This window comes from Panthera onca, chromosome C1 (genome assembly GCF_046562875.1).
Source record: "Panthera onca isolate mPanOnc1 chromosome C1, mPanOnc1 haplotype 2, whole genome shotgun sequence".
Taxonomy (NCBI): domain Eukaryota; kingdom Metazoa; phylum Chordata; class Mammalia; order Carnivora; family Felidae; genus Panthera; species Panthera onca.
In genome coordinates this window covers 39,807,880-39,828,168 of record NC_138346.1, presented here as the reverse complement: position 1 = coordinate 39,828,168, position 20,289 = coordinate 39,807,880, and the positions used below count along the sequence as shown (strand labels likewise).

The window sequence follows — 20,289 nt, the reverse complement described above, 5'->3', positions numbered from 1 at the left end:
TTGTGTTTAAGTGATAGGATATGTATCTTTTTGTAATTTATAAATTGTTTCTGGGATTTGTGCATGTTATATATTCCTTCGTGTTCGTACATTTATATAACTGCAGTGTAAGTTTTAATGACATAAATATACCACATTTATTTTATCTGTTCTTCCACTGATGGGCATGTAGGTTTGTGGCAGGCACTAATGATTACATAATTGACTGCCATTCTTTATCTTACCTCCTTTTAAACTTGCTGTTAAGTCCCCATGTTCTGTGAGCACTTCCTCTCAATATGTAGGAGAGAGATCTTTCCATTCCTAAGGGAATGAATATGTTTGTCTAAGTCAATCATAGTAATTTCTTCCTTTACCAGTTATAGGTTTTGGCATGGGTATGTCATACAGTCCTGTTCAAATATATGGAAAGAGAAATCTGGGATAGACTTTAGGGAAAGATTTTTCTCCCTGGGTAAGAAGAGACATGAAGAGAAATCCTCCAGTTTTGAATATAGTTGTACGAGGATAGAATGGTTGTAGCAATAGCAGTTCCTTGAGACTGCAGGGACAAACCTGACAGCCTGAGTTTTTGATCATGCAATAATCCTGGAACGACCCATTTCTCCCAGCTTTTTATGTGAAATTTTCCTTTAGTGTTCTATTATTTATATAACCAAAGCATCCTGTCTTAAGGTAGTTCTTTTTTATTTATTTATTTTTAACATTTATTCATTTTTTTTGAGAGACAGCATGAGCGGGGAAGGGGCAGAGAGAGGGATATACAGAATCGGAAACAGGCTCCAGGCTCTGAGCTGTCAGCACAGAGCCCGACACGGGGCTCAAACTCACAAACTGCGAGATCCTGACCTGAGCTGAGGTCGGACACTCAACCGACTGAGCCACCCAGCGCCCCAGAAAGCTTTTTCATTTAAATACATTATGTATATAGAAAAGTACACAGAGTATAAATACAATGAATTATCACAAAGTAAGCATATTTGTGTAACCATTACTCAGTTACCTCACTTTCCTATTCCAATTATTGCCCTCTACCTACCTTTCAAAAAGTCATCGTTGGGGTACCTTAGCTGGCTTAGTCGGTAGAGCATGCATCTCTTGATCTCAGGGTTATGAGTTCAGGCCCATGTTGGGTATTGGGTATAGAGATTACTTCAGAGTAAAATCTCTAAGGAAAAAAAAAAATCATTATCTTGGTTTAGTTTTACTCATTTTTAACTTTATATAAATAGAATTATACACTACGGTCTCTTTAGTGATTGCCATCTTTTGTACAATCTCATGTTTGTGAGATTTATTTGTGTTAATGTGTGAAGCTGTAATTTCATTTTCATTCCTGTATAGTATTCTGTTGAAAGATTATTCTGTTGATGAACATTTGGCCTTTTTTTTTTCCTGTTTTAAGTTATGATAAATGATGATTGTGTTAATTTTCATGTTCATGTCTTTTGGTGTCACTGTGTATGCATTTCTGTTGAACCATATACCCAGGAGTAGAATTGCTGTGTGAGTGGATATGCTTATGTTTAACTTCTGGGGGATCTGTCAGACATTTTTCCAAAAGATACCAATGTATGGTCAGTCCCACCAGCAGTGCATTACCTACACCATTTGTATTTTATTCATTCTGGTGGGTATATAGTAATACCCAAGTGTGATTTTCATTTGTATTTCGCTGATAACTACTGAAGTTGAGAATCTTTTCATATGCTTAGTAATTTGGCTGTCTTCTTACAAAATGCCTGTTCAGACTTCCTGCCTATTTTTCCATTGAATTGTCACATAATTTTCATGTTGCCTTGTGGAAATTCCTTATATATTCTTGACTGGTAACATGGTGATAATCTTTTCTCAATCTGTGACTTGCCTTTTTTTATTATTAAGATTTATTTTTAAGTAATCTTTACACCCAACATGGGGCTCAAACCCACAACCCCAATATCAAGAATTGCATGTTCTACCATCTGATCCAGCCAAGCACCCCCCTCCCCCCCCCTTTTTTTTTTTTTACAGATCTGTGGCTTGCCATTTTTCATCTCTTGATGAGCAGACCTTAATTTTAATTGTACTATACTTTATTGTTTTTCCCTTTATAATGTTTTTTATGTTCTATCCTGAAGGTCTTTTTTTTTAGTATATATATTGCAAAAGAATATTTAATGGCATGGGGAAATACCATTTAATAAGTGGAAGAAAGAGCCTGTAAAACAGTATGATCTCAAGTTGGTAATGCTACATTCTCGATCTGGCCCCTGGATTACCATATCAAAACTGGCGGCCATCCCTGCCCCCACATGCACTCCTTATGCCCTTACCCTGCTCTGCTCTTCAGTTTCCTTACTACCTGCTAACATAGTCTACAGTTTTTTTTTTAATTTTATTTTTTTAATTTACATCCGAATTAGTTAGCATATAGTGCAACAATGATTTCAGGAGTGGATTCCTTAATGCCCCTACCCATTTAGCCCATCCCTGCTTCCACAACCTCTCCAGTAACTCTCTGTTCTCCATGCTTAAGAGTCTCTTAAGTTTTGTCCTCTATCTTGAAGGTCTTAATGGTAGTTTGCTGAATAAATGTTCTAGTTGTACACTTTTCAGGACAGTAGCCAGTAGCCACATGTGGTTATTGAACACTTGAGGTGTGGCTAGTCTGAGTAAAGATGTTCTGTAAGTGTAAAATGCATGCTGGATTTCAATGAACATAATATTAAAAAAGAATATCAAAATCACATTAATAGTTTTTATATTTATTACGTGTTGAAATCACATTTTGCATATATAGGGAGTTAAATATGAAAATGACCTTTTTCTAGAAAATTTTAAAATTACATAATTGACTCACATTGCATTTCTATGTTCTAGAAGTGTGCTATCCAATAGAACTTTCTGTGATGATGGACATGTTCTATATCTATACTGTCCAATATAGTAGCCATAAGCTGAAAGTATCCATTGAGCATTGAAAATGTAGTGAGGGTGATTGAGAAGCTGAATTTTTGTTTTTTTTGTTTTTGTATTTGAGAGACAAAGTGTGAGCAGGGGAGGGATAGAGAGAATCTCAAGCAGGCTCTGCACCGTCAGCACAGAGCCTGACTTGGGGCTTGAACCCACGAACCAGGAGATCATGACCTGAGCTGACGCCAAGAGTTGGACACTTAACCGACTCAACCACCCAGGTGCCCCTGAGAAGCTGGATTTTTAATTGTAGGTAGTTTAAATGTAAGTAGCCATCTGTGGGTAGTAGCTACCATATTGAACAGCACAGTTCTGGACACTCTATTGCTTTAACATTTATTGTTTGAGATTTAGGTTTATAATCTGTCTGAATTGATTTTACATATAGTGTGAAGTAGGAGTCAAGTTTTATTTTTTCTTTCAGATGGAAATCGAGTTGACCAAGCATCAAGGAAGAGAGAATCTTTATTATTTTTAGACTGTTCTTTGTTTGTTGGGTATATTTATTTGTTTTTTCTTCCATCAAATGCCACACTGTCTTTAGTTGCTGATAGAGTAAGTGTTCTTGTTCTTCATGAATGTCTTGGTCATTCTTGGACTTTACTATTGCCACATAACTATAAAAAGTACCTCATCAATTTTCAGTTTCCTTTGGGATTTTGATTGACATTATTTTGGCTCTATATAACATCCAGTCATGAATATGATATAGTCATTTATTTAGGTCTTTCACTTGTCTCAGTAATATGTGATCTTTCAATTATGTAAAGGTCTTGCACATCTTTTGCTAGATTTATTCCTAGTCATTTGGTACTGTAAATGATACTGTTTTCTAATTTTAATTTCTCATTATTGCTAGTGTATAGAAGTAAAATTGATTTTAGGTTATTGTCTTTATATATGGCAATTATACTGAATTAACTTATTAATTTTTATAGATTCTTTTGGATTTTTTATATACCCAATCCTACAATTTGTGAATAATGACATCTTTCTTTCTTTCTCTTTCTTTCTTTCTTTCTTTCTTTCTTTCTCTTTCTTTCTTTCGAGAGAAAGAGAGAGAGAGCACTAGCAGGGGAGGGGCATAAAATGAGGGGGAGAGAGTCCCAAGCATTCTCTGCACTGTCAGCGCAGAGCCTGATGTGGGTCTCAGATGGAGGAACCTGTGAGATCATGACCTGAGCCAAAACCAAGAGTCGGATGCTTACCTGACTGAGCCACCCAGGCGCCCATCTTTCTGGTTTTTATACATTTTATCATTTTATTTCATCTTGTCTTATTGTACTGCCCAGGACCTCAAGAACAGAGATTAGCAAACTTTTGTAAAGGACCAGATAAGAAGGAAGCCAACAGTTTCTGTATAAATATATAGTAGACTCTTACATGTTGTGCTTAAAGGGAGTCAGAATTGTCTTATAGATGGAGTCTTGAGCAATTTGTACTAATTTGAAGGGTTGTACACATTTGATAAAAGGGGCCATTTTTATAGGGCATTGAAGAAGGAAAGAATGATTTATAGTCATGAAAGAAATGTGGTAAAACATTTGCCTAGTGGATTAGCAATTTCTGGAGAGTTTATGATTATTTTGAATGTGTCTAAGTATGAACTAATACTTGCCTCTCTTTTTAAATCCCTTTAGGAAAAATAGAAATGAAGGTACATATGCACACAAAATTTTGCCTCATTTGTTTGCTGACATTTATTTTCCATCACTGCAACCATTGCCATGAAGAACATGACCATGGTTCTGAAGAACATCACAGACATCGTCGTGGGATGACAGAATCGGAGTCAAGCAAATTTTCAGTGCTGGATGCTGAAAATGAAAAGAAATATTACATTGAAAAACTTTTTGACCGTTATGGTGAAAATGGAAGATTATCCTTTTTTGGTCTGGAGAAACTTTTAACAAACTTGGGCCTTGGAGAGATAAAAGTTGTTGAGATTAATCATGAGGATCTTGGCCACGATCATGTTTCTCACTTAGATATTTTGGCAGTTCAAGAGGGAAAGCATTTTCACTCCCATAACCACCAGCATTCCCACAATCATTTAAGTTCAGAAAATCAAACTGTGACTAGTGTATCAACAAAAAGAAACCATAAGTGTGATCCAGAGAAAGAGACAATTGAAGTATCTGTCAAATCTGATGATAAACATACACATGACCGTAATCATCGCTTATGCCATCACCATTGTTTGCATCACCACCTAGATCATAACACCACTCGCCATTTTCCCAATGATTCCATTGCTCACAGTGAGCGTGGGGAGCCTAGCCATGAACCTTCAACAGAGACCAATAAAACACAGGAACAATCTGAAAGTAAGCTACCAAAAGGAAAAAGGAAGAGAAAAGGGAAGAAAAGTAATGAAAATTCTGAGGTTATTACACCAGGTTTTCCCCCCAACCATGATCAGGGTGAACAGTATGAACATAATCGGGTCCACAAACCTGATCGTGTACATAACCCAGGTCATTCTCACGTACGCCTTCCAGAACATAATGGTCACGATCCTGGTCATGGACACCAAGATCTTAATCCTGATAATGAAGGTGAACTTCGACATACTAGGAAGCGAGAAGCACCACATGTTAAAAAAAGTGCAATTTATTCAGCTGCTACCCACAAAGATCATAATGAAGATGACCGTCAACATGAGGTAGGTGTGAAGAGATGGTTGCTCCATAATTCTCAGATAATTGTGGACTATTTTAGGTAAAAAGAGAAGTAACAATGGAGAATAGTCAATCGTATTCAAACTTATTTCCAGATAATGTTTCTGAACAAAATACTTTAAGATCCTAAAATCAGATTAAAGATTTTTATCTGGATTTTCACTTGTGTTATTCTCAAAATTGGGTCCCTCAAATGTAAATGTTCAGAGGTTGTTAGAACTCATATTCATTATTTTACTTTCTTGCTTATGACTTGTTTTGACTTCCCAAGTTTTCATTTTGTTATTGTCAGTTGGTTTCTAGATATTTGAAAATTAAAGTCTCTTGTGTTCAACCTGTCCTGTTGGAAAGTGACTAGGCATTTTCTTTACATAATCATTAACTTAATGAATTAACTACAGAATGTTTCCCTGTCATTGATGTAGCTCCAAAGTCAGGTGTTTTGTATATATGGTAGGTTTGTTTTCTGTATGTCACTTTATGATACAGAGGGCCTGCTGCCTTAAAATTAATCTTCTCCCATGCCCTTTGACAGATTTAGGGTGAATGCAAAAAGATAAAATAACAGGAAAGTCCACTAGTAATGGGATGGTTATGTTTTCTTTTAAAATATTCATGTTCTTTTAAATACTTCCACGTTTGATTTGTTCCTTCCTGATTTTCTTTTTAACTATTTGCCTCATACACATTTTGTTTCATTAAAGGTATATCAACATTTTTGTTTAATTTTTAGTACTCTTTATTCTTAATAAGTTGAGAAAATTTATTTTTATTAACTTATTCAATTAATAAAGTTGAATTTATTTGTTGCTCATATGTATAAAAAGCAGCACCATTTAATATGGAAAATGACCCTACCCTTTGCTGTTTCTGTTTCTATTATGAAATATGTTTTGCATCTACGGAAATATCTTTGTGTTTCTTCCCTGGATAATCAGATATTGATTTTAGCAGTTATAAACACTGATTTTAAAATCACTTCTATTTAAAAATAAATAAATAAAGTCACTTATATTTAAAAATCTTAGTGTATTTGTAAAGAAGTGCTTTTATTTATTTATTACTTTAGATAATATCTTAGAATCTTTTGTTGATAATAACCAGACATTATCATATTCTTTCTACCAGACTTGTGGGGTCTGCATCAGTCAAACATGTTGTTTTATATCTTCACAGGTCTGATGCATGTTGGGAATTTTCTTAGGATTTCTAGAAATGTTCTGTGCACTAGATAGAGTAGTATCTCACATTAAGACCTGAGAAGAAGCATTTTTTTGTTTGTGTGTTTTGATTTTGTTTTTTATCCCATAAAAAAAATCATATAATGAGGTAGCAAGTCAGTTACAAGCATACAACCGAAGTGTGTTATGTGTGGGGGAAAAAAGAAAAAGCACTACCACCTGCTTTGCCTTCATTTTAGATATTTTGCATATGATAGGTCCAAACTTGTTTGCTATGTGTTTTCTGCTTTGTTCTGCCCTTAAAAGTACTGGTGGATGAAGCTGCCTTCTCTTGTCTTCTACTTTTAGCATTTAGGCTAGAATGATATATTTTAATATAAATTTATTAAAGTACTTTGTGTCTATTTGACAAATGATTGATGATTTCACTTTGAATAGGAAAGTGATTTTTCTTCTCACCCCTTACGAATATAGTTGTGAGTGATTTTTATCAGTTACCAAGAAAGTCATTATCTTCATGTATTAGAGTGGAAAAATGGCTAAAGTCCATAAAAAGTATTGGGTAATGAAGTTCAATGTATTTCCATCATAAATCCTTAAAAGAAACCTTTATTTGTAATAGTTATCTGTATTACAGATTATTTTCAAATAATATTTAGAATATTTTTCATTACATAGTAATTTCTTTTTCTGCTTAATCTTCTTAAAGTACTCTTACTTAATTTGTTTTATCAATTCCCTTGCAGTGTTTGAACGTCACTCAGTTGTTAAAATACTATGGTCATGGTGCCAATTCTCCGATCTCACCTGATTTATTTACATACCTTTGCCCTGCTTTATTGTATCAAATCGACAGCAGACTTTGTATTGAGCATTTTGACAAACTTTTAGTTGAAGATTTAAATAAAGATAAAAATCAGGTTCCTGAAGATAAGGCAAATATAGGGGCATCAGGTAAGAAAGATTTAAGTTTTTTTTCCCTCAAAATAGTCTCTCTACTTATTTTTTTAATGTAATTGAATTAGTACTGTAATTCCAAATTGTCTTCCTTTGGGTGACTTTCGGTGTTTTAGTCAGGCTTAGATATGAGCATTTAGAAAGGATTGGGGATAGACAAGAGGCACAATACAGCTTACTTGTCCCTTTCTGGTATTATGGAGGAATATTTTTGCTATGGATAGAGAACTAGATTAAAAAGCAGATTGTAGGTTTGCGATAAAATGGATTCTTCTACATGGGCAAATGTAAATATTGGGGCCACTAATTAAAGTGATTTGGTGTTATAGTTACTTTTTAGCAGAGTTGAGGGCCTCTGATAAAAAGCTAACATTAAGTTTGTAAGGAAATAAAAAGGGAAGCCAGTGTGGTTAAACTCTCTGAATGTTTCAGAAGTGCCAGTGATTGGCACATGAATTCATCATGGGCAGTTTTATAGAGACCTTCAACAAAAGACCGAAACTATTGTTAAAATTCTTTCTAGATTTTTAAAAAATGTTTCTTTATTTTTGAGAGAGAGAGATTGAGCAAGCAGGAGAGAGAGAGAGAGGGAGAGGGAGACACAGAATCTGAAGCAGTCTCCAGGCTCTGATCTGTCGGCACAGGGCCGATGTGGGGCTCAAACTCACGAGCCATGAGATTATGGCCTGAACAGGAGTCAGTCTGTTAACTGACTGAGCCACCCAGGCACTCCATCTAGGCTTTTTTCAAACCATATTAGGCTGGCTACATAGCTCCACTTTGATGTTCACAGGTACTTCCCACTTGAGATTTCCAAAGTTTCTACTCCATGAAAAGTTTGTTCCTCTTACTGAATCCCTAAAACCGTAACAATTGTTTTTTGATAAAATCTGAAAGTCTTTGAAATTTTTCCCATATGGTTTTTGTTTTGTTTCCTTTATATAATCAGTTGTCAAGTCCAATTGAATCTTCTCTTAAATACCTTCCAACTCTGTCTACTCCATTATAACTTTTGTTCAGGTCCTTCTTGGTTCTTGATTGAATTGTTGAAATAACTTCATAACCGTCCCTTTCTAGAATACAAATGAGATTGTCTGACATAGACTTTTTCTTTTTAGTGATAGTTAACATACTTTTGTTAACAAACACGTATTGTAGTGTTAAGTGTTAAGTAAAAGTTAATGACTTTTACTCAACAGCAGTTTTATTATAAGGTGGAGAATGTTCTTATAACTTTCCCACAGTCTCAGAGCTAATCCCTGATAGTACTGGGATTCAAGCCGAGGGTATTTAATCATTTTACTATCCATGTGCTGAGTGTTTCACATGCTTTTTCCCCCCCATTAAATTTTAACAATAATCTATTACGTTATTATACGAGGGAGCTGTTACATGATTCTTGTTCTTGCAGATAGGGACACTGTGGTATAGACAAATTTAGTAATTTGCCCACATTTCCTAGGCCTAATAAATGTTAGATCCCACCAACGCTAAGGTTTGTCTGATAAATCCTTTGGTCAGTTAATAACTATGCTATTATCTACCAGATTTAGTTAATTCTGATTATTGCTTTTATGATTTTTGTCATATATCTTTATACTGTTCAAAATTTTTCATTAGATCTCTAATATTTTTCTTTATCTTTTTATTATAAGCAATAATGTCTATGAGAACATGGATTTTTTTTTTCTTTTTTTTTTTTTGGAGAGGGGCAGGTAGAGAGAGGGAGAGGAGAGAGAATCCCAACCAGACTCCACACTAACAGCATGGAGCCTAGTGCGGGGCTCACACTTCGCGAACTGTGAGTTCACGACCTGAGCTGAAATGGAGAGTCAGACACCTAGCCGACTGAGCCACTCAGGCGCCCCTGGAAAACATAGATTTGATGTGATGTGCTAGTTTTATTTTTTTCTCCTATATTTTAGCAAACTGCATTATGCTATGTTGTTCAAATTTCAGAGTCCTTTACTTGGCCAGTCAGGCTTTCCAGGATAGGATTCCTGCCTACCTACCTCTCCATCCTTATCCCTTACCATTCTTTTTTAGTAAGCTCTTCTACACCCGATGTTGGGTTCAAACTCATGACCCTGAGATCAAGACTTGAGTGCTCTACTGACTGAGCCAGCCTGGGTCCCCTGGTCATTTATATCCTTTCAGCCTCAACCATAACAAACTCCTAATGACAGATTATACTGTTTTTCCCTCTTTTATCTCTGCCTTTTCACCTTCTAAACCTTTCTACTAGAGGGACTACTATGATTTGTCAAAAATTCAGCTCAAGGGTTAGACCCTCTGGGATAACCTATTTACTATCCTAGGCTTAATTAAATCCCCTTCCTTGACACTCTCTGGATATCTCCATTATCATACAGAGCTTGAGGGATTTTAATAATTGGATTTGTTATCTGTTTTTGTTGTGGACTTCAGCTACTTAAAGGAAGTGACCAGGTCTTTCATCTCAAGCGTCTCTAATCCCTAAGTAGGTAAAGGGTACTTTGAACAAAAAGTGCTGATATATTGATTGAATAAATTACTTAATATTAATCTGTAAGCTTTCAGTTATAACCGAGGAAAGACACTTGTTGAAAATGAGTCTTTGAAGATCATTTTATGACTACAGTTGACCTTTGAACAACACAGATTTGAACTGCATGTGTATACTTGTATGCAGATATTTTTCAATAAATAAATTAGAAAATCTCTTGGAGGTTTGCAACAAAAAAAACCTCACAGATGAACCGGGTAGCCTAGAAATACTGAAGAAATTCAGGAAAAGTCAGGTATTGCAAGAATACGATATGTAACACTTATACAAAATATGTGTTGTTTACGTTAATGGTAAGGTTTTCCATCAAGAGTAGGTTGTTAATAGTTAAATTTGGGGGGAGTTAAAAGTTACACTTGGATTTTTGGCTACACACGCAGAGGCAGGGGTTTGTCCCCAACCCCACAGTGTTCAAGGGTCATTTGTCTATCAGCCTAGTGTACTTTGATAATACAGTCTTCTCAGAATGAGTGGAATTCTCATGAACTTTATCATGTGCAAAATCACGATGAAGGCAGTTCTGGCTGAAAGGCCAAAGATGGAGTGGCACTGTTGCATTGTAATGAAAGAGACTAAATTAAATTAATATGTGTGAATGTGGGCCAAAAAAGAAATTCTGTTAAGATAAAAGGTGGAAAACGCAGAATTTAAAATTTTTTCATAGCACAAGAGTATGGTAGACATGTTTAAGAATATCACATTCCATATATATATAAGAGTTTTATTTGGGATAGAGATAGATATTCCTTAAAGCTTGAAAGAGTTCAAGTAAAAGAAAATGCTCTCAATACATGACAAAATAAGTCTCATAGGTACCTACCTATTGGTAATTTCTTTGCAATAGGAAAATAACTTGAGAATAGATAAATTAATCATTATAGTCTTTATTAGAACCTTACCATGTACTGTTCTAAATACTTTTACAAGGATATTTAATTTGTTAAACCCATGAGATGGGAACTTTTTTTGTTCCTATTTGCTGGAATGGAGGCTTTGAGAAATGAAATAACTTGCCCAAAGTCACATAGCTGCCAGGTAGCAGAACCGTGATATGAACTAGAGTATTCTCCACCTAAAGCTTGTAATTGTAACTGCTGTTCCCGTCTCCACTGCTTCTGCTAAAAAGGTTCTTAAGTCTGCTTTGCTAGCAAAAGTGTGACAGGAAGATAAAGAGAGTTAAATTTAGTTATATTTGGTAGTGTTTTGACAGGTAGTGCAGACATAGACAAGAAAGTGGTAGAGGTAAGTATTTGTATAAGTATTGCTGTAAGTATAGATCAGTAAAACAAAAACACCCAAGAATAATAGTCTTGTTAGGTAATACCCAGTCATTAAGGCAGAGAAAGTCCACCTAGTAGCTCTCAATTCTGGTCTTTGGACAGATAAAATATGTTCCCTTTGCTGGCTTCATTACATGTTCAGTGACCTTTGTAGATGAGTAAACACCTTGAGAACCACAGTCTCTCACAGGTGCTTATAAATTCTCAATGAGGCAGGGGGAAAGGAGAAGCTAGGCCTGAGATTATTTGACTTACATTAAAAATAAAACACTTTGTTCTTTACATGGAAAAACACAGACTGACAAGATTGTCACATCTAGAGTTAAAACGAATAGCCTTTTTAAATTTTTTTTTATTTTTAAGGCTTCTAAGAAATTCTAGTTGTTATTACATCAACTCTGGATTATGACTTAAATTTTTGTTATAATGACATATTTTAACAAAGGTATTGACAGATGCTTGACCATCATAATATTGAAAATTACAGTTTATTCAATCTGAAAAGCCTTAGAGGAAATAATACTAGCTTTGAAAGCAAATACATAACTAATAGTGAATATTGATTAGTTGTTTGCAGGTGGTTATTAGCACTGTCAGAAATGAAGCTTGAATTAACTATGTCCTGATAGATGTTAATAATTGTTAGAAAGAATGCCCTGCTAGTAATTATTTTTAATGACTGCTGCACTATTAAGAAAGGTTAACTTGTTCTATATAAATCTCCCATAGTGACACAGCGACCACCTCATTACTGCTCAAAGACTGCTGTAAACCAAGTATGCCATATACTGTGTATGGTGGAAATCGTTTGTTTCACAAGATTGGCTCATTTAGTCATAGAGTTGACCCTAGCTTAATTACCAAGGGGGGTTGTGAATAGGCCGCTAAGCTTTTTCTGCCAATTAAAATGCTGAAATTGTAGAAAACTGCCATCTTGCACATGCTTTGAACCGAGTTAATTAGAAAGTTTCCACAGATGAGCGCTTCTTTTTAAAAGAATGCATTTTCTCTCTAGATAATGAGAAAGGGAGTTGGTGAATAACTAAGCTTGAAGACCTTTAACGTTTTAAGCAACCTAATTTGCAGAATAAGTGAAGCTTGTTTCAGACATTTAACGTTTTTTATTGTATATGGTATCTTGGGTACAGATAAAGGAAACATTTGCTGGTTGTATTTAATAGTTTGTGTTTCATTGGTTGGCCTAAGTTTTAGAAAAGATGCCTTTTATTGTTTGCTTTTTGTTATTGTTTTGGGGGTTGTATATTAATAAACAAGTTGTGATTTTAAAAGTACAATAATTTGGTTAGAAATCAGAAAAATGTTATTACCTGCTTTTTTTCTATACATAGGAAATTATGGTAGCATTTATGTAAGCTTAAATATAAATGTTACAAATTCTAAAAATAAGTGTTTATAAATAGCATGGGAAAATATTTCAAGTACAATAAAATGAAAACAATTTTACTTCTTATAGGTCAAAAGGATTGTAATTGTCCTCGAAGAAGAGTTACAAGTTGTAAAGAGACTATTACTTAAAATTTTAGTGCTGGAAAGCTAAAATTACTTTTTAAAAAAATTTTAAAAAATTTGTTTAATGTTTATTTATTTTTGAGAGAGAGAGAGAACCTGAATGGAGGAGGGCCAGAGAGAGAAGGAGACACAGAATCCAAAGCAGGCTCCAGGCTCTGAGTGTCAGCCCAGAGCCTGCCGTGGGGCTCAAGCTCACGAACCATAAGATCATGACCTGAGTTGAAGTTAGATGCTTAACTGACTAAGCCACCCAGGCACCCCTAAAATTACTTTTAAAAAATGAACAGTAAATCAGTATAAGAAAACATGTATCTATAACATACACTTGTGAGAGATTGCGGGTGGTTTTGCTAATGAAATAGGTATGATGGAATAATTGCAATCTGTAGAAAATACCTAGAAAATTTCTAATTTATCTGAAATGGGAAATATAGCTTCTTAGCCCTTATTTCTTAGGAAATAAGAAACCTAAGTGATAATTTATGTTGGATGGGACATAAATATTTTAACCTTACTCTCATGTGTATTTTTAGGTAACACTGAAATAAGTAAAAGTATATTCTGATGATTTTATGTTGTTTTGTGGTAATCTTTTGTCCCTCCCCCATCCCAATTTGTTCAAATTTTGAAAGATGGATTGCCATTTGAGTTAATAGTATTTCTTCTTACTTTTATGTTTAGTCTTATTTTTCTTGCAGACTCTCCTTTATGTGGAACCACCTCTGTGAAGTAAATACATAAGTAATAAATGACTGGGCCAAGAATTTGCTGAAAATACTGTAGTTTAATTTAGGAGAAAACAGTGGATTAACAGGAGTTTTGGTTTAGTTTTTACTTTGCCATTTTAGCTAGCTATTTAATCATTTTTTATTATGTTAAAATATATATAAGATTTGCCATTTTAACCATTGATGTGTACAAATCAGTGGCGATTATTACATTCACAATGTTGTGCAGCCATCAAACTATTTTTTTTTCAATATATGAAATTTATTGTCAAGTTGGTTTCCATACAACACCCAGTGCTCATGCCCAAACTATTTTTTTAAAGACTTTATTTTTAAGTAATTCTCTGTACCCAACTCAAACTCACAACCCTGAGATCAAGAGTCACACACTCCACCAACTGAGCCAGCCAGGCTATCTATTAAAAAAAATTTTTTTTTCTTAAGTTCATTTTTTTTTGAGAGAGAGCACATGTGAGCAAGGGAGGAGCAGAGAGAGAGGGAGACAGAATTGCAAGCAGGGTGTGAACTCACAAATCTGTGAGATCATGACCTGAGCCAAAATCAAGAGTCGGTTGCTTAACTGACTGAGCCACACAGGCACCCTAAAAAAAATCTTTATCACCCCAAATAGAAACTATGTAACCATTAAGCAACAAATCATCATTTCCTCTTAATCTCAGCCTTTGGTAACTTCTTGTCTTTTTTGTTTCTGTATTGGCTATTCTAGATAAGTAGAATCATACCATAGTTGTCTTTTTGTGTCTGGTGTATTTCGCTCTGTATAGTTTTCAAGGTTCATCCATATTGTAGCATATATTGAAACTTGATTCCTTTTTATGGCTGAGTAATAATACTCCATGGCATGTATATACCACATTTTGTTAATCCATTCATGCATTGATGGGCACTTGGTTGTTTCCACCTTTTGCCTATTTGAGTAATGCTGTAATGAACACAGGCATACAAGTATCGAAGTCTCTGCTTTCAGTTGTTTGGGGGTATATACGTAGGAGTGGGATTCCTGGGTCATAAGGTGATTCCATTTAGTTTTTTGAGGACTTACCAAACCTTTTCTAGAGTGACTGTGCCATTTTACCTTCCCACCAGCAGTGTACCAGGGTTCCGGTTTCTCCACATCTTTGCCAACATGTGATTTTCTTTCTTTTTTTTAACAGCCATTCTAGTAGGTGTGAATTCACATTATTTAACATTTAACATCTCTCTGCCTCAGTATGTAAATCTGTAAAGTAGAATGACACTGGTCTACATTAGCATTTTCCAAATCCTGTTTTGTAGGAGGATCCTGGTTCATTGAGATATACTAATAGGTTCCATGATCAAGTGAGTTAGAAAAATGCCGCACATTGTATTCCCCTTGCAGAGATTCATATTGCTTATTAAACTGGTGGAGGCTTTGAGGGAACTTGTTTAACCAAGTATTACCAAATCTTTTTGATTATTAAATTCTCCTCTCCTTCCCCTTGGAATACCTCTGAGAATTAGATGAACACAGTTTGAGTAATGCTAGTGTAGATTATTAAAGTCCTTTCTAGCTATATAGTCTGAAGATAGCAATTACAGTGCCAGTTAAAGTAGCTTACTGGTAATCAAGGAATTGGAAAGATAATTCTCCTTTTAAAGTGGCAGAATAATAGACATCTTTGAAAATGGTTTTAATAATTTCCAACTCTGTCAATACAGGCAATGTATATATGGAAGAATAATTATAATAGTCCCAGTTGTGCTCTGTGTTTTATACAAAATATGTTATGAGAAGTTATAGGATCCATTAAATCTTTTGAAGGTAGCATGCATACTAAATCTATTTCTTCTAGTTGGAAAAATGAGAGAACTCTTAATTTCAGAAAAGCTATATAAGGTGTTCAGAGTTATACAGATTATTTAACTTTAATGTAAGAGCTTAGTCTTTTTCTGATTCTTGGCTTTTGTTGTTGGTCAGTAACCAATTATTGACGATCATTTGGCCAAGTGACCAGAAAACCAAAAGCATTTGTATTATTTATTTATTTTTTATTTTTTATTTTTTTTTTTTTTAAATTTTTTTTTACATTTATTTATTTTTGAGATGACCTGAGCCAAAGTCGGATGCTCAACCGGCTGAGCCACCCAGGCACCCCATTTATTTTTTAAAGTGTGTGTGTGTGCGTGTGTGTGTATCAACTTCTTTTGGAGGAGTCACTGGCCAAGCTCAATGTGATACCGTTGCACTGACTGAAGTGGCATCATTCACATTTTCTTTTAAGTAAATGGCATTCCCTTAAAGATAGAACCACGATGGCACACCTGAAGTTGGGCTCTGATGCTGGATTGATTTATGTAAGGCTTTCTCCTTTGTGGGCTTATGTTTTCTTGTATTTTCTGAGTTTCAGATGTCAAATATCAGAAATGCTAAAGATTTTCTAATAATGACTGGCTTCTCTCTTTCAAGTATGTCTTAGTTCACAGATTTGCTTTCTCGGGTGGATGAGAAAGAGGATTTCAGAGCTGATACATAAGAAATTATACCTGGGAGTGTGTAATATGTGATATGTACTCATTTGTGCACATGTGAATTCACACACCCTTTCACACTCAGACCCCTCCCCCAACTATTTGTGTAAGCACTTGACTAATATAATGTGTCAGTCTGTCTGTGATTGGTGTTAAGTGACGATATATTTAGCTCACCTATCATATTGGCACATCGATTTTCACTGGATTCAATTTTGGTTGATTTGTCATTTGGTAATTTGGTTTTTAGCTAATTAACCAAAAGCCATTTGAAATTGTAAGTCACCTCAGAGCATTGCAAAATATTTATGGTTTCATAGACTCTTTTAGGACTTTTCTTCGCATTCAGAACACCCTTAGCCAGGAGTTAATATGGGAATTTTAGAAAGGAAATACTTGCTTAGAATAATGTTCATTTTCAGATATAATTTTTGTGATTAGGAACTAGAATCACATTTTCTCTCATCTCTCTTTAATGATTAGATTTTTGTAAATATGCTTATAAGAATATATAATGGTTTAATAGAGTCTTAGATTCTTTTTTTTTTTTTTTTTAAGTTTATTTATTTTGAGAGAAAGAGAAGTACATGTGCATGGGTGGGGCAGAGAGAGAGAATCCCAAGAAGGCTCTGCATCATGGTCAGTGTGGGACCCAATGTGGGGCTTGAACTCAAAAACCGTGAGGTTGTGACCTGAGCTGAAATCAGGAGTCAGACGCTTAACTGACTGCACCACCCAGGCTCCCCTAGGGTCTTGAATTCTGTAATCTAATAAGCTCAAATGTTCAAATATGATCCTAATGCTAATATTTTATTAGTTTGTTAAATTATTTTGTGTAAATTGTTAACCATCTCAAATATCTGTTATATCAAATTAATGGTATACTCCTTATAATAAGATTTAGAAATTTAATTTCTATTGCAAATATCTTAAAGGGCAAATCCAAAAATGAATGAATGTATATTTCCCAGTGTAGAATATAATATTACCCTAAAAAAAAATAAAAAAGGAAAGATCAGGTTAAATAACAGTTACCCAACTAGATTTTGGGTAAATTTAGCATCTTAATCTATAGATTATATGAATTTTCTTGGACATTGGGACATAGGAATAAACTAAGAAATACTTCATTTGGACAGCTTCGGTGCTTAATTCCAGCACATCATTTGCAAAATAATTCTGATTAATACAAATTTTTAATACTTACGAGAAGTTAGCAAATTTGTTTACTCTTTATACTATATTTGGGTCTCATCTATAGCTTTGGCTATACCTATGCATATATATTAGCATATACAGAGTATCATGGAATATGAATTACTGGCTTTTTAAAGTCATTTTTAGTACTGTTTTTCTTTAAGTTCTTAATTGAAGTTGCTTTTATATTGATTGTTTTGAGATAAAGTGCTTCTAAATTTAATTACTGCCCAAGTAAGAAAAAAACATATTTGGGAAGGGAGAATTGTATATTAATATAGGAGACATATTATCTTCAGGTTAATGTATTTGTTACCAGCCTCAATTTGTCCCATTTAGTTACTACAAGTATCTTTTGTCCATTTTTTTCCCCCATTACTATGATTGAAACTACAGAGCTGTGGTAATTTTGACACTCCTTTATTGGTTTAGTTGGCCAATAACTTTTATTGGCTCCCTGAATTTAGACCTATGGCCACCTTACTCCAACCTATTTCCTCAGGCTCTCCCACTGACTTTATTATTCCTGCCTGTGCTTGAGGCACAGAGATAAACTAACTTGGTCATCATTATTAAGTCAACATTTTGACCTTATATTTTTCTTTCTAGAATAGAGTTTTTGACCTTAGCTCCTTGTGCCTTATAGTCCCAACCATAGTTGTTCTTATCTTTTGGTTTCACTAACAGTGTTGCCTTCATAATGAATCTTTTCCCTTTGCCTCTTCCTTCCTTGTTCCCAAATCTTTGCAAGGATTAAAGACTCTAAATGCAAATTCTGGCTGTGTGTTTCTATCTTCTTTTGGACTTTTAGATTACCCGTGTTTATATCAGAAATTATCTGTTAGATATAGAATAAATCACAGAACTTCCATTAGTAGTAGATGACCTGTTGTTTTAATCCTGTGAGCTACCTTAGCATGGAATTAGCTTATAGTATTAATGTCATTGGATATTGTGACTAAAATGTCCAACGTATAAACACAGTTGAATTGATAAATCTCAGCATTTAGTGGGTGAAGTAAAGTTTCATTTCCTTACCTATCCTTACTTCTGTCTTTGAAATTTTTTTTACCTTGTTGAAGAAATACATTTTTCATTGTTCCCTTACTATAACACTTAACGTAAAATTTCTCAGCAGATTATAGTCTTACTGGGTTTGATGAGAAAAAATAGCATTTTAGATGAAAAACTTTACCAAGTTATTATTGAGTGAAATTTTCTGTAGATAAAAATTAAACAGAACTTTTAGGCCAGAACATTTCTATTTCACTTTAGGCCACCGATTGAAAATAATCTCACTTTTTAAATGAACATGCCCCATCCCCTGAACCACTGGCAGTTATTTCTGGTATCTAATCTATGTATGAATAGCCTTGATAAAGAAATGTGGACAGAATTCCCCTTTTCCATCACACTTCTGTTTTTCACAAATCCTGTTGTGAAAACATTTCTCTTGTGCTCTGATTCAATCAGGGTTACATAGTGAGGGGCCTTTGGGTGGCTCAGTTGATTAAGCATCCGACCTCGTGGTTTGTGAGTTCAAGCCCTGCATCCCACACTGTCAGTGAGGAGCCTGCCTGGGATTCTCTCTCTCCTTCTCCCTCTCTCTGCCCCTCCCCCCTTGCTTGTGCTATCTCTCCCTCTCTCTCTCTCTCTCTCTCAAAGTAAATACACTTTAAAAAACAAAACCCCCCAAAATTATATAGTGTAATTTTTACAAAGTAGAAAATGATACAGAAAGCCAAATTGGAGCAAGGGGAATTTGGAACTATTTATGGAGTGTAAAAATAGTATCAAGGGGACAGGATTGAATTATCCTTTGTAAAAATAAGAAATGAAATGCAAAAATGGTACCAATAATAAGGCTTTTTTTTTTTAAATCTCTTATGAATATGTTTCCATTTTGGACTGGTATATTAAGTTTCTCAAACTTTGTATTAAAAGATTTATAAAGATAACACTAGATACTCAGCTTCCTCTAATGCTCACAGGAGAGTTTTATAATTGTATTCTCTAAATGAATAGTTTTATTGCTGTGGCTCTGCCTTTATACATTGGTAAAATTTTTTTGACAGTCTACATATTAAGAGTGAATCACAGCCTGAAGTCATTTTAAATCCCTGTTTCTAATAAGATGGGCTACTGAAGGTACTATTTATAACTTGGTCTGAACTTCTTCTTTTTTAAAGTGTTCAGGTGGGTTATGTGGTTGTTTTGTTTTTAAACACAGCAGTGCCAAAATGTAAAACTTCTTAAAAAGCATAGTCAGTGTAAGATAATCTATCTTCCATGACTCATTTATCTTAAGTTTATTGTTCTTTAGAGCTTTTTGGCTTATATTGTCATATTAATGTTGACTATTAATTTCTTTCCTACAGCATGGATTTGTGGTATCATTTCTATCACTGTCATTAGCCTGCTTTCCTTGCTAGGCGTGATCTTGGTTCCCATCATTAACCAAGGATGCTTCAAATTTCTTCTCACATTCCTTGTTGCACTAGCTGTAGGAACAATGAGTGGAGACGCCCTTCTTCATCTACTGCCCCATGTAAGAAATCTTTTTAATCTTTAAAAAAACAAAACAAAAATAAAAATATTTAAGCTAAAAAGGTCCTTCATTAGCAAACTATAGTACACTAATCTAGTATTTGTTGTATTTGCCTATAGGATGAAGTATTTTTTCCATTTGCATAGTTTTAATAGCAATAGTTTTGAAGTAAATTG

At 34.5% G+C, this 20,289-nt stretch overlaps 1 protein-coding gene across 4 annotated transcripts in view; it reads left to right on the top strand.

The window, feature by feature from the left end:
* The window catches only part of SLC39A10 (solute carrier family 39 member 10), a 144,981-nt gene that overhangs the window by 98,463 nt on the left and 26,229 nt on the right, over nt 1-20,289 (top strand). For all 4 annotated transcript variants that reach the window (XM_060622741.3, XM_078451066.2, XM_060622740.3 and 1 more), the window contains 3 exons: nt 4,596-5,620; nt 7,564-7,771; nt 19,944-20,113. In XM_060622741.3, coding sequence (XP_060478724.1) covers nt 4,607-5,620; nt 7,564-7,771; nt 19,944-20,113 — 1,392 coding nt within the window. In that variant the 5' untranslated portion in view covers nt 4,596-4,606. The remainder of the gene's footprint in view (nt 1-4,595; nt 5,621-7,563; nt 7,772-19,943; nt 20,114-20,289) is intronic.